Below are 15,049 nucleotides of genomic sequence, written 5' to 3' on the forward strand. Positions count from 1 at the left end.
GACAAGTCTCCTTCCTTACAGACATGATACCGCCCCTTTACAGACCCCAGGCTTTGCTACACGTGTGAAAATAAAAGCATTTTAGGTCCCCTTTAAATGTGAGTGTAGTAGTGTTAGCCAATTTTCTTAATGTTTACGTCATCCTGTCCCACTCCTTAATGTTATGTCTGATATATGGACTCCATACACTCACTGCTAGTCGAAGCATTTCCTTTGGAAAGAGTACCAAATGTTACAAATGTGGACTTCAGGAAAAAAAGCAGAACACCATCATAAAAAAACACAAAAAGCAAATATTAGACTTTCACAGGCATCATTTTAATGTCTATTTTGTTTCAAGCGCTTTCAAACATGACAGTTGGCACAGTCTCCTGTCTTCAGTATGTACTGTGTATTATTTATTTGGATATTTTAAACTTTTACCAAACATACTCCTGTACTGTAGAGTGTTTTTTTTGTCTCCTAGTAGCATTGTTTACCACTGTCAATTGAGTTAGGTACAATCAAGACAATTAGAATCCAGAGATGGGTAAATGCCAAGTTAGAATGAGAATAAAAAGGCACTTAATCACATTTTAAGTTATTGTGTACGAAGTGGTTCCTTCACATTCTTGGACGCACACACGCCGTGTGTAATGTATTGAATATCACATTATCGCTGTATTACCACAAGAATACTGCGCCTTGTCATATACTTTATATGAAATAGCCAGCCTAATTCCGCTCCAAACATCGAAAAACACGAGAACCATCTTAACCCTCCCTTTCCTTGAGACAAATTAAATGAAGATGTTGCACATTCAGTGACTTCTTGAACATCCTACAGGCAGATGGAAGAGCGAGAATGAGCGTCTTTCTAAAAAGTGGTACCGCTACTGCTGTTGATACGACAAATGTAATCGGTAACAATGCAGCACATGGACAAACATGCTGAGGACAGGAGACCGTGTGTATGTGTGTTGGGGTCAGATCCGAGTCAGTTGGTGCCAGAAACTGGACGGCATGAAGCTTTCCATCTTGTCTGCGAAGAAGCCCAGGGGTGCGAAGAGTGTGCTGAAGAACTGAAAGTGGAGGGATGCTAAGTGCTACCATCTTTGTGTTTCCATTATAAATTGAATACAGTCAGGGTCCAAATCCGGAATGATAAGAAATTCAAAACTCAACTGGAAATTAAATATTACCACCACAAGGTATCCCACCGGACGTCATCAGGATTACCTCATGCATTCCATTATTTTAGTAGACCAAAGCTAGTCAGTGTTATACTTAGCGGCAAAGTTGCTAATTACAGTTTTATCTTCCCCTGAACCTTGACACCAAATAATATCAGACATTTGATTAACCTCAAGAAGGCGACAATAGTTTATGGTTAATTGACTCAATATTCTGATAGAAAATAATGGAAACAGGAATGTTAAAATCTCACACAGAAAGTAGTTTGGGTTTCGGTAATATAACTTTCAACAGCAAGATTAGTGATTATATGAAGACTCATGGGTAGGATGTTATTGCATTGATGTTATAAGTCATTAGAATATGGAACATTACAAGACAAGAAAGTCAGAAAAATGTGTTTTCCTTCAAAAAGGGCAGACGAGACCTCCCTCTATGGTTTTCATGTACTCCGTCTGAACATTTACACAAAGCCAGCTTGCCGAACTTGAAGTCCCATCTGCATCCTATCTTTCTCAAAACAAAAGAGGACGAGCACTCCATGTTCTCACTGACATGCCTCGTGTTAACGAGGCAAAGATGGACTAATAAATAAGCTGAGCATAAACGCAGCGCAAAGCACCGCGCCCGCCAAACAACACCTTTCCCGTAAATAAACAGCGCACAGAAGTCATCCACGCAAGCTTTTAAATCCTCAAGCCTGCTCTGCATTGCTTTGTTTGCTAATGTGGTTACCGATACCTTCCCTGGGCTTGAGCTTGTTTTGGCGGGAACACTTTACACTTTACAGGCCTATGTCTCCCATGAGCCTCCACTGTTGCTGACAGTAATGGAAGGCAGTAATTGCCAGAAAAGGCTCATGTTGCAAATAAGATTATTTCAACTCATAAAAAGAGGATCAAGCAGAGATAGCGCTCGAAGAGCCTTTTAAGGCAAACGATACTTACCGCTTTGGCGAAGACACCCATGAGCTCCGGGAACTGATGCGTAAGCATGGCCAGCATGGCGGTGAAAGAGCAAAGGCCTGCGGTGAAGAGGATGAAGAAAGGAAGCTCTTTCTTTGGATACACCGACACCTCATGGAATGCTGGATGACAAGGTGGGTTCATGAGGAGAAGTCCATCAAGTCAATAGGAGGCTTAATAGTGGTTTAAAGGCTTACATGGTAGCAGCTCTCGATCTGCTGTTTCTGTGCATCCTGGGTAAGGGTAGAACAGATGACCCTTCTCTAGTGGGTAAGGAATTATCCTGAAGGCTGTAAATACAGATAATATCAGATATAAAACAACTATACAACGAATCATCTAAAATCTGAAATTTTATGAGAATAAGCTTGTAATATTATAGGGATATAATATTTGCAAAAGTTGGTTGGGAAAAAGTCAGGTTAAAAGGGAAAAATGTCAAGATATTATTGAAAAAATGTTACATTATGGGAAGAAAATGTATTTAAAAAGATTATTTAAAAAGAAAGTTGAAAAAAAAAACAGAAAAATTGTGAAAAAGAGACCATACTATTAATACGCTTTTTCACCAATAAGATTTTTTTCCCAAATATGTATACTTATATTAGCATATCTATATGTGTTTGTTTACAAAATATCAAAGTGGTCCGTGCAACCTTTCCTTTTTCAGTATGTGTGGAAAAAAGTGGAAAAAGTTTGGGAAGAAAATGTATTTTAAAAGATTATATAAAAAGAAAGTTGAAAAAAACCCAGAAAAAATGTGAAAAAGAGACCATACTATTAATACGCTTTTTCACCAATAAGATTTTCTTTCAAATATGTATACTTATATTAGCATATCTATATGTGTTTGTTTACAAAATATCAAAGTGGTCTGTGCAACCTTTCATTTTTCAGTTTGTGGGGAAAAAAGTAAAACAAGTTTGGACACCCCTGATATAGATTAATATTTTTGGTCTATGTTGAGGACTCAAGTACTGTGTACAATTAAAAAAATACATACCAGTGCACTAGGAAATATTCGGATACCTTTAGCATTTAAAGATGATTGGATGAAAGTTCAAAATTCCACATTCCACAGTGAACATGTTCCACATAAAGAAATATTTTCAAAAAAAGATATATAAAGAAATAAGACCCATACTGAGGCAAAAATGGCATATAGTGGATGGTAAAAGAAGTAGACTGGCTACTCACTGCCCTCCCATGTACAGTGGAGAAGGTTTAAGGCTCCTTCGGCCCTCTTCCAGTGCTGCAGGTGGAAGAAAGCATACGCCACAGCCTCACTGTCACCCCGCTTCAAGATGTGTTCTGGAGGCAGGATCAGGCTCTTCATCTCTAACAAGTACTTAACAGGAGAAAGACAAATTTGTTAAAGAAGTCTATTTGTGCACAATCTGCTTTGCCTAGCTGGAAATTATATTTTGTTTTGGAATACATTTCCCTCTTTAGGCAACCATAATTTACACAAACGAGAACTCTCTGAGAGCTCTTAAGTTAAGTGACATTTCTGGATGTTGATGTATGACTTTGGCAATGCGTGGTGGAGGCTTCATGTTTCACTGACAACCCATGTTTACTGACAACAAAACTATTATTCTTCTCAACGCAGTCAAAGCACACACCTCGGGTTCCACCGTAGCTTTTTCAGCTTTCAGCAGAGGGATTTCGTTTGGATTCTACAGGTTCTCTTCTGTACTAGAGACTGGAAACAACAGTGGCGCCCTCTGTGTTGTTTTCAAAATGCGACGGTAGAAATGCTAGCATACATGTGGAACGGATATCCTTAAAGTTGAACACAATCATGAGACAAATGTCGAATGACTGGAAAAATTATTTACTCCCGTGTCTATGAAAACATGTTTTGTTTGATGGCGTGTTTTTCAACCAATCTCTGTCAAATTTGCTCTAAAATGCGTTTCCCAATTTTCGTGGGGATTCAGCAAAACACAAGTTACAGTGGCTGTGTTTTCTACAGTGAATTGAGGCGTGTGAGAAATTTCAAGTCAATCCAACTTATTGTGGAGTTGCCACCATGTGGTGTATTTGTCCAAAAAAATAATACTTAGTAATAATACTTAATACGGTGGTCGAGTGGTTAGCGCGCAGACCTCACAGCTAGGACACCAGGGTTCAATTCCACCCTCGGCCATCTCTGTGTGGAGTTTGCATGTTCTCCCCGTGCATGTGTGGGTACTACAGTTACCTCCCACATTCCAAAAACATTCTAGGTTAATTGGTGACTCCAAATTGTCCATAGTTATGAATGTGAGTGTGAATGGTTGTTTGTCTATATGTGCCCTGTGATTGGCTGGCGACCAGTCCAGGGTGTACCCCGCCTCTCGCAGCCCGAAGACAGCTGGGATAGGCTCCAGCACCCCTCCGCGACCCTCGTGAGGAAAATGAATGAATGAATAATACTTAATAGTACTTACATGACCAAAAAATATATCATGAAACATTCAATGTAAACTGTATGCATGTTCAAAATAAATGAAACCATAATAGAGCAAGAGGTCCAACATCATGCTGATGTGGCATAGCTTTAAGAAAAGAAAAGTCTGCTCTTTATGGTCACATCAATCTCTTTCATTTACTTTTTTTCCTTTTCCTTTCCGCCTCACTTACTATATCCTATTGTGCAATTCCCTCTGACAAAATCCCAGCAGACTGAAAACATACTTTCCTCATGTGAGGTATTTACCATCAGGCCTATTTTGCAATTGTTCTAAGCGGGAGGGTAAAGCTCCCCGCAACGAGGCGTGTCATTGTTACACTACAGTACACCGATTCCATGGATGCGTAACCCCCGCCCCCCACCCCCACGCAACACTCCCCTCCTTGTAACTTTGTCCCAGTGACTCAGCCGGCTCACTGGGCTGACAAATGCACACACCTCAGACGTAGAACCATCTCTATCTAAAAACACATAGCGCGCCAGCCTTACATATTTAAGACACACTTTGATGAACAAGCCAGTGTCTATCAGTCATGTCTGTGGTTTCCACGTGGCAGGTCTCCATGTTAAACAAAACCCGCATGCACAACTGAGGACGCCCCTCCCCAGGCTGGATTCCCTGGCGGCTAGCTTCACAGCGCTCAGGATCTCAGACACTTTGGGAAGGTTACCCCCCATCTAATCCTGTCTAATCCCCTCCCATGGTCATAGGCTCATCCAGCCAGGCAGCCCGACCATGCGGCCCACACTCGCCTATCTCTTCCTCCGTTTACCATCTGACTCTCGTTCATCCATGTCAGACACGTCCTTTCACCCTGATTTATCCCAACAGGAGTCTGATATCCAAAGACCCAAACTGGTATCTACTGCTTTACTAAAGCCCCTTTCACACTGGCTGACTTTTTTTCTCGTGTCATTCTTCTGTATAAGAAGCAGACAGCTTGTTGCATTGCGCAGATGGTGGCGTTTTTACGCACTGAATTATCTGATTGTGGGACGCATAAAGTATAATATCAGCTTTTTTATCTTTGGGGTACAAAGCAGAGCTCTACTGTTAGGGCTGTAGCTATTTCGCAAGACCTTTAAAAAAAAAGGCTTCAAAATGTCAGCATCCAAATGTTACCAAAACATTTAGTTTTATTATACTGTGACAAACATCATACTTCTATGATAGTTAAAATGTTAATATGTTACTTAAAACATTGCCTGTGGATTAATTCTAAATTAGGTTTAATTATGACAACATTGACATTGGAAAAAATTTATTTCTTTGAAATAAAAACCTATGTTATAAAGTATACTGTATTGGAACTACAAGAACTTGGAAGTCAGTGTTCGACGTTGGCGGTGTTGACCATCGGTACGCAACTTTTGGAACGTTTGAGTGTGGACAAAACCCATAGGAAATCTCCGCTACAGTCCAAGATTCATCACTGAGCAAGGCTCAGCTGTCCCTGCTTGCATACCGCGGCATTAAACCTGGTGACACCTCAGTTCTCTGCACTGGCCTGCACCCCCGAACTCCCTCCCTACCGTCTCCCGCCTCTCTTGTTCTCAGATCTGCCTCTCTGCTCCCTGTCGCCTCTTTGATGAAGGGATTGAGTTTCATGTGTTCTCCTTTTATCCCTGGGCACTTCTAAGCCCAGAGCATAACTCATAAGCTGCCTTCTGACTCTAATCTGCAGCCTCTTTACAATAGAACACGCTGAGGAACAATGGCATCAGGCCTGTAATTGGCTCTTTATGGCTCGTAATAACACACACACACTTACCGGGAGTACATTTGATAGAGTGAATAAACACAAAATCTACCACGGGAGTGTGATGTCCTAGAAAACTGTCCCAGCCACTCCCTTTTCTTTCCTCATTCATCTTAATTCTGACCCAAACTCCATTTACCAAAGAAAAACCAATCTTGAGGTAAACACATCTGAACCCTTGAAGTGGCCATGTAGACATGAGACTGTCAACCACAATGAGGTGAGATGAGAAACTGTCACCAGAAGTGGAGCAAGGTAGATGGGCTCGGGTTGCCCCGGCTGAATTGCAATCACTTTGTACGTGCCGTGGCGAAGGCCAATGTAAATGTAAAGCAGATTCCGACAGCCACAACACTTTATCAGCTAAGCCAAAGCGAGCCACAAACTGTCAGCCTGCAAACCACACTGAGGAAGAAAGGTTGATTGAAATGGATGGAGGGATAGAAAAAGTGTGTTCTAAGTCAGCAAGCTGGTGTCAGATTCCCTGTAAAATGATTAGGATTGTTGTTTTGACCCTTTGGGCAAGAATTATGTCTCACTGCACAAATTGTAGCCATAACGTTTTACAAAAATACTGAACATGAGAGTCAATTCTTAAAAGTTAGCTTTTCTATTATGTTATGTAGCTTGTCACCTCCACTAAAGGCTCATTTTGCAAAGCTAGTATTGCTCATGGTGGCCAGGTGATGAGAGGTGATGAGGGAACATGAGAGGCCAAGAAACAAGATGAGGGTATCTGATGGGAGGCCTGTGGGCACAGCGTTACAGGATGGAAAGATGACGATGATGAGGGCCCTCACTGCTAAAAATCAAAAGGTTGGATCAAAGCGACAAAGTGACGTCTCCATCACCCCTCCCAGGGGCACAAACACTGCCGATTGAGACATGAAACTACGCACTACAAAACATTACGTGAGACCAAACTCTGCTGCAACTTAGCTATCCTCCTGATCCACTTCTTGCATGTATATCGTGGACATGTACAACCAAACAGTTTATCACTCATCCTGCAGCAAACACACCTGTAGATAGTTATCAAAAGTACATTTGAAAGGCTCTTGAACCAAAGTGACGTCACACTGCCCTCTGCTGGTAGGCTAGTGATGTAACTAGTTGCTGTTTATACAGAACACTGTACAATCTCTGGGTTAAATGTAGTATATAAAACACCTTAAATTCATTCTGTTAATTAAACAGTCAGGGGTTGGGCTAAACCACTTATTTTATATTTATTCATCATGACTTCCACTTGCGGGGCTGCACGGTGAAAGAGTGGTTATCACGCAGGCCGCACAGCTAAAAGACCGGAGTTCGATTCCCTGCTCAGGCATCTCTATGTGGAGTTTGCATTTTCTCCGGGTACTCCGGTTTCCTCCCACATTCCAAAAACATGCTAGGTTAATTGGTGACTCCAAATTGTCCATAGGTATGAATGTGAGTGTAAATTGTTGTTTGTCTATATGTGCCATGCAATTGCCTGGCCATGGTGTACCCCACCTCTTGCCCGAAGACAGCTGGGATAGGCTCCAGCTTGCCCGTGACACTCGTGAGGATAAGCGGTATAGAAAAAGGATGGATGGACTTCCGCTTGCTGTTGGTATAATGGCCAAGTGTCCTAATACTTTTGTCCTAATACTTTTTTTATCCCATTAAGAATCCTAATCGGCTGCACGGTGGTCGAGTCGTCACAGCTAGGAGACCAGGGTTCAATTCCACCCTCGGCCATCTCTGTGTGGAGTTTGCATGTTCTCCCCATGCATGCGTGGGTTTTCTCCGGGTACTCCGGTTTCCTCCCACATTCCAAAAACATGCTAGGTTAATTGGTGACTCCAAATTGTCCATAGGTATGAATGTGAGTGTGAATGGTTGTTTGTCTATATGTGCCCTGTGATTGGCCGGCGATCAGTCCAGGGTGTACCCCGCGGTAGAAAATAAATGAATGAAGAATTCTAATAATTATTTTCACATACTCAAAACCCACTCCAGTAAAATTATAGTACAGTTCATAACCCAAAGAAAGAAGAAAAAATGTCCACCTGCAAAGCATCCTGGGTCAGAACACAGCCTAGGAAGGGAAAAAAATGACTGACCTTTGGCACATGCGGATTGAACTCCACAGCCCTATGAATGGCCTCAACAGCGTTCATCTCTGCTGTGCTGAGCCCCCGCCTGGACGCTGCCTCTGGGGAGAACCTAATGAAACACATCACAGCCTGATGTGACAAACCAACCCATCAAGAGATTTTCTACCGAGCGGACAGGAAACAGGAAACATACTTATCCGACACGGCCCGCGCTTTCAAGAGTGCGGACGTGTAGCATATTGTGGCTGACTTCGGGAGGCTGATGTCTACGATGAAAGCATAAAACATGACAGTTTAAGAAGACACTTTCTCAGTGGTGGTGATTACAAAGAAAGGAGACGTTCTTTATAGTTGTACCGTCATATTTGGCGAGGACAGCCTGCACATCAGCATATGCTTGAAGCTCGAGGAGCGCCTCCAGGAGGTTTTCATGTATATTTAACATCCCCAACAATGGGAACTCCTTCATTAACTGTTAAGGAATCAAACATTAACATTAAAGTTAGTGATCACTGTCCCAAGCTACATGTACGTTTGCCTTTAAAAACATGAAGTGTACCTAATATTGTGGCCAAAGTGCATATACAGCCGATGTAAGCGGAGTACAAAAACAAACTTACATCTCGCATCATTTTCACGGCCTCTTTAATGCGTCCCAGCTTGCGTGCGCACATGGCCAGTCTGCGTTTAATGTAAACCAGTAAGTTGATATCTTTGCCTGCTGCAAACACAACATAGAGAGGAGGTGCAGGACAACATTATATACAGTTACAGCTGGCAATTTGGAGAGCCTTTCTCATTCAACAGGATGCAAAGGCATCTCCAAACCATTGTATGTACAGTAATCCCTCATTTATCATAGTTCATTGGTTCCACACCCGATCATGACAAGTGAATTTCCATCAAGTAGGATTCCTTTTTTTTTTTTTTTTAGAAAGTTTTTAACCTTATTCGAGACATCTAGACATGCAATTACAACCTTATAGTCACCTTTACCCTAGTATCACCCAATATAGTAGACATAAGTTAAGATATAAATAAGACTCATGCTTGTGTGTGTAACTACAAATGTGTTCCCTCAGTGAGCAGAGTGAGTGGCGGACAGGAAGTGATGTCAGCGGTTCACATTTGAGTTTCATTTTGCCGGGGGTTATGACTTCAACAATAGCCCGCGTTTTTATTAGGGATATTGGGGGATTAATGTGCCTCTCGTGAGGGAGCCCACCGTGATGTTGTGGTTAGCGTACTGGACTTTGGAGCGGACGCCTTGCGTTCGACTCTCCAGTAGTAAGCACCATCGGTATTCGTCAGGAAGGGCTCAATTGATACCCTTTTTTTTGATATGCGACTCCTTGGTCAGGAAAGAAACAAAAGAAACAAACAAACAATGTGCCTCTTGTAAGATAATTCAAACCTGTTGCTCCAGAGATCAGGTCTGGTGTTTGTGTGTCTCACCGACATTGCAGTAACGTTACTGACACCTAATGACCTAGTGATCAACATCCTTGACTGCATCTTTTGACAGCCTTACACAGTATTTGTATTATTAGCTTAATTTAGATCAAGATATGCCACATTAACCTAAATATGCATTTTTTTTACTACTAATTGGACATATTACACCACGAAACAGCATGATCTATTAATTAATATTTATTAATTCATATATTTTTCAAAAAAAAGTGATAGAGTGAAGCCACAACACTTGAATCATGAAGTGGCAAGGGGCGAATGTACATACTTATTAATACTATACCATAAAAGTCGAGGGTCGTGGGTATGCTGGAGCCTATCCCAGCTGTTTTCGGACGAGAGTCGGGGTACACCCTGGACTGGTCACCAGCCAATCATAGGGCACATATAGACAAACAACCATTCACACTCACAGAAACCACATTCACTCACATTCATATGGACAATTTGGAGTCGCCAATTAAAGTAGCATGCATGTTTTTGGAATGTGGGAGGAAGCCGGAGTCCCCGGAGAAAACCCACGCATGCACGGGGAGAACATGCAAACTCTACACAGAGATGGCCGAGGGTGGCTTACCAATAGTTAGAGCTTTTTTAAAGAGGCGCTCAGCTTCTGTGATTGTTGTGGCTTCTTCTTCTGCCAGAAGCACGTAGGCTGCAGCACATCTACGCAAAAAAAAATGTCATTTGTTTGTTGTTATTTTATAATGCACAGGAAAACAACACATTTGTCTGAACATGTGGAAGACTGACTCAAATTGCAATTTAAGAAAAAAAACACCAATACCAATATTGGAAATGTCATAATTCTTACATACTAAGCATGGACATTAAAAAGTAGTTAACGCTACCAACACTACAGTACAACTTCTATCCTGTTTATCAGAAAGAATATGTATGCATAGGACTCACTCGTGGTTCATCTCTATGGCCTGGTAAGCTGCTCTAATCCTGGCTTGAGGATTTCTCTCCCTCCAGGCCTTCTGCATGACTGTGGGATAATGTTAATTAGACACTTATCATATGCAGCCAAATCTGTGCACACACACAATATGTCTATTTGTTGAAGAAAGGTGAGCAAATTTTACACACCTGAATCCTCTGGCCTTAATTGCTGAGTGTCTCCTGTGAAAAAGGTCTGATGGTCCTGAGCAGACAGGTTCATGTCGTAGTACGTCAGTGGTTCCTTCCCGGTCACCCACGTGTACCTAAGGCGATATTCCCAACATACAATGGAACCTGAACTTAATCTGCGGGCCCTAAAAGTTGCATACTTTATAACTGAGGTTCCCTAGGTCACTCCTGCCCAACCCAACTACACTAGTCTCTGACACTCAGTTACACAGTGCAATGCGTACTGCAATGCAAAGTGCAGAAGAATGGAGAGAGAGCACTAACTTGTTCATAGTTCTTTGTGTATAATATGAACAAATAAGTAAGTTTCATGATCGTGTTGTGTATTAAGAGTGTTTAATCTTGAAGATTTCATGACTGTTGTGTGCTACATGAGAGCTGGTCTTCTTACGTATGTGGTGCTCTGACTATTTACTGCACTTCCTGAATGATATGAACCTGTAATTTGTTTCTTGACTGGATGCACTGACTAGTATATATACAGTTGAAAAATGAACCATGGGATGTGTTTTGGCAATGACAAAGTCCATCAAACAACAGTTTTTCGGCGTACTAATGACTTGGAGGAGGATGTTTAATAGCCACGGAATTTTACACACAACACACACCAGCCTGTCCTGGTGTTTGTGTGTACATTTGTGAAGGGAAAACATGGAGGAAATGCTTGTCTGTAAGTATTTCCTCATCCAAAAATATATTCTGTTATTATACAATAGTCAATTACATACAACAAACTCGGATGTTTTATTGTGTGCTTGTTGTGGTCTATGTTTTAAGCATGCAAAAAAAGGGTAGCTGCTCTATGATAAGAAGCATATCGCATAAGACTTTCATTATGAAGACATTATATCATATTATTAATAGCTGCTACTTTGTTACATATGTATGATAGTTAAATGTGGTAGTTGGTACTGTATATTATTTGGTTATTCCGATTTTCATTTATTGAAATTGGATTCAAATTATGGTTCTACTTGGATATCGGTTACTTTTTACCAGCTTTAAATGCAATTAAAATACTGACTGTACTTGTAATGAAGAATTTGATGGCCAGAGTTTAACCCTGGAATGAACAATTTATCATTTATCATGACTTGCTTGACCTTATGCTTGGCAGTAGCAGTCACATATACAGTGAACACACTTTCTCACATGATCTTACCTGTTGTATTCTGCTCCTCTGAACAGATTCAAAGGATTCCTCCAGACTTTGCACTCTATGGAGAAGTATACATCAATATTATTAGTGATGAATTTTAGACAATTAATAAAGGTTTTACAAGTTAAGCATTCCTCATAGATTAATTTATTTGTGATACAAGGTGCACACACACACACACGTTTACTGCTACAACACCTAAGTCAATAATTTCATATTCTGTTTGTTAAAAATATGAGGTAATATCACTGAATTCTTATGGCACAGACCGGAAAGCAGAGTTTTGAAAATCTCTACTCCAACCAGACTTCTGTGTCCTGGCAAACTGGGCAAATTAAACAATGCCATCATCTTGCCCCAAGCAACCAAATGCCTCAGATAGATTGCAGTCCTGTGGTTCTACTTTTTACCTGACACACTGGGTCTCGGCTCTGCCTCTCCATTGACTGACGAGAAGAGACCAGTAGTGGAGGTGCTCTCTACTCCACCCAGCAGGGGGCGCAGGTGGCTGACCGAGACTTGCTCTATGAAGGAAGTCCCATACTTCCGAAAGTACCACCACTCAAATATCTGTCACAAAGACAATACTAAAAATAAATCAAAGTTGTGTGGACTCTTTCATTTAAATAGAAAGTCACCCAACAGGAAATCAACTACAAATGCATGATTGTAGATGTAGCATAATGTATCCCACTGGGCATCCTTGAACTGATTCTACTACAGTATGTACCATAAACTATACAAAGACTATACAAAGCTCCAGTGTCAATAATGTGAATAAGAATGCTTGACAACTCACAAGGATGAGTCCAGAGATGAGGGAAGATGTCCCGGTGAGAGCCACGTAGAATTTCGGAGTCAAAGTGTTCAAAAAAAGTGATGCTGAAATCAGGTAATTTAGTGTCAGTGTTATTGTTTTTGTAGTGAAAGATCACAAACGGGAAGTACAGGGTAGGGCAGGAACACACAAACTATAGCACAATACAAATACATTGGTAGATAATCAAAATAATATTCTAACAAATATGGACACAATTATTATGTCAGTTCAGTACAGTGGGTATGCTACACAACCCACAAAAGTCGTTCCACAGTAAGTGACGTCCACTGCAATATTTAACAATAAAGTTAAATATGACCGCAAAGTCACAGAGTGACAAAACGAGCAAGTGTCAAAACAGCATCTCTCTCTTAACTGTCTGCTTGACGATACAAGAAGCTATCGGAAGGCTAACAATAGCTAACGAGCAAATGCATTCATTCACCAGAAGTCAGGCTTTCCTGCAGTTTGAGCGGGCTCCACAGCACGTATATCATGATGAGAACCATGCCGAACCACACGAAGCACACGTACGTCCACGACCAGGAGAGCCAAGACTTTAACTTGTCTGTAAAACCATGAGATTGGGGATTACTGCCAGTGGAGTCGTCCATGTTTCCCCCGGATGTCTGTAAACACACGGGTCACGTGACCAGAAATAGGGACGACTTTTATTTTGAACTTAAGGCAGAAACCAGCCGCTTCCGGGGTTCGCTTTGTTTACTCGGTAAAGTGTCTTTAAACCATTAAACCAGTGCTTCTCAAATAGGGAGGCGGGCCACCCTGAGGGGACGTGAGAGGCACGGAGCACTTTCAATATTAGTGCAGACCTGCTAACTTGTATGAATGTATCGTACTCAGCATGCAATCTGACTCTTGAATACGCTTGTACGTTTGTACATAGTTTGGAGTTGAGTCTTGACAGTGCAGACAAATCAATAGGTATCAATTTCTCAATAGTCCCCAATGGAGACAGAAATGTTGATGACACAGAACAGTAAGTATAAATACGCGCATTTATGTGAAAATACACTTAAATTTTGAAAATTAAATTTAAACGATCTATTGTTTTATGTTGTTATTCATTTATAATTCTTAATAATGAATGCAATATAAGTTGTTTTGAAGTTATTAGTATTTAAAGTATTTATTTAAATGCTTTATATTTATTTTATAATAAAATGCAATAATTACATAGATTTTATGTGAATTTGTCTATATGTGTCCTGTGATTGGCTGGCGACCAGTCTAGGGTGTCGTCTGCTGGGATAGGCTCCAGCATACTCCTGCGACTCTAATGAGGATAAGCTGCAAAGAAAATGGATGGGTGGACAAAAATCAAAATAATATTAGAGGCACATTTGGTATTCTAAACAGTATTTTGATCAATTTAGATCAGCATTTAGGGCATTTAGATCAATAATAATATCTGCCTTAATGGCTGGACAGGACAAAAAATAAATAATAGTATTATCAGGATACTATTTCATGAAAGTAACTCAATTTATAAAAAAATGGAGACAAACATCAATTCACCAACTACCAACCATGCAGACCTTCCTACCCCAATTTTCAAAAATTATTGAAAAGCTATTTAAGAACAGATTGGACAAATTTGTTAATAAGAATGCTTTACTAGCAGACAGCCAAAAACAGATACGGAATTATAGGCAAGGCAAGGTTATTCATAGAGCACCATTAATACACAAGGTAATTCATAGTGCTTTACAGAAAGAAGGGTAAAATCACTTTATAGAAGCATTCCATAAAAACATAGAATCATTCTAAAATCATTGAACAAAATTCCATAAATCAACAAATATTACGGTCCATGGCTCTAATCAAAATCACTGAGGAAAGTGCAACAGACCGTAGAAAGTGCGCAGCTGCAGTATTTATGGATTCAACAAAAGCCTTTGATACAGTTCATCACAATATCCTAATTACAAAATTAGAAAGATATGGAATCAGAGGATTAGCCTTGAACTGGGTTAAATGCTACTTAGCAGACAGGAGGCAATAT

General features: G+C 40.7%; 1 protein-coding gene across 1 annotated transcript; it reads right to left on the reverse strand.

The window, feature by feature from the left end:
* Positions 1-274: 274 nt before the first annotated feature.
* LOC131106429 (suppressor of tumorigenicity 7 protein-like) lies at positions 275-13,662 on the reverse strand. The gene is made up of 15 exons (XM_058055487.2): positions 13,472-13,662; positions 13,006-13,088; positions 12,617-12,776; positions 12,210-12,264; positions 11,006-11,121; positions 10,826-10,904; positions 10,491-10,579; positions 9,061-9,161; positions 8,798-8,912; positions 8,634-8,706; positions 8,447-8,549; positions 3,336-3,486; positions 2,336-2,428; positions 2,121-2,260; positions 275-1,061 (listed from the first exon to the last, which is right to left on the reverse strand). Exons 1-15 carry the CDS (start codon positions 13,638-13,640, stop codon positions 966-968), a joined length of 1,623 nt encoding a protein of 540 aa, XP_057911470.1. The 5' UTR covers positions 13,641-13,662; the 3' UTR covers positions 275-965.
* Positions 13,663-15,049: the final 1,387 nt, after the last annotated feature.

The sequence above is a fragment of the Doryrhamphus excisus genome, linkage group LG18, assembly GCF_037039965.1.
Source record: "Doryrhamphus excisus strain RoL-2023G ecotype Guam linkage group LG18, RoL_Dexc_Guam_v1.1, whole genome shotgun sequence".
Classification (NCBI taxonomy): Eukaryota; Metazoa; Chordata; class Actinopteri; order Syngnathiformes; family Syngnathidae; genus Doryrhamphus; species Doryrhamphus excisus.

Bases quoted from the DNA above. Each gene is read 5' to 3' on its own strand.
- LOC131106429 (XM_058055487.2), bottom strand. From the start codon at position 13,640: ATGGACGACTCCACTGGCAGTAATCCCCAATCTCATGGTTTTACAGAC. The intron at 12,777-13,005 runs GTGAGTTGTCAA...TCTTTGTGACAG, and splicing joins TCATCTCTGGACTCATCCTT to ATATTTGAGTGGTGGTACTT. The intron at 8,550-8,633 runs GTATGTTTCCTG...GTGTTTCATTAG, and splicing joins GCGCGGGCCGTGTCGGATAA to GTTCTCCCCAGAGGCAGCGT.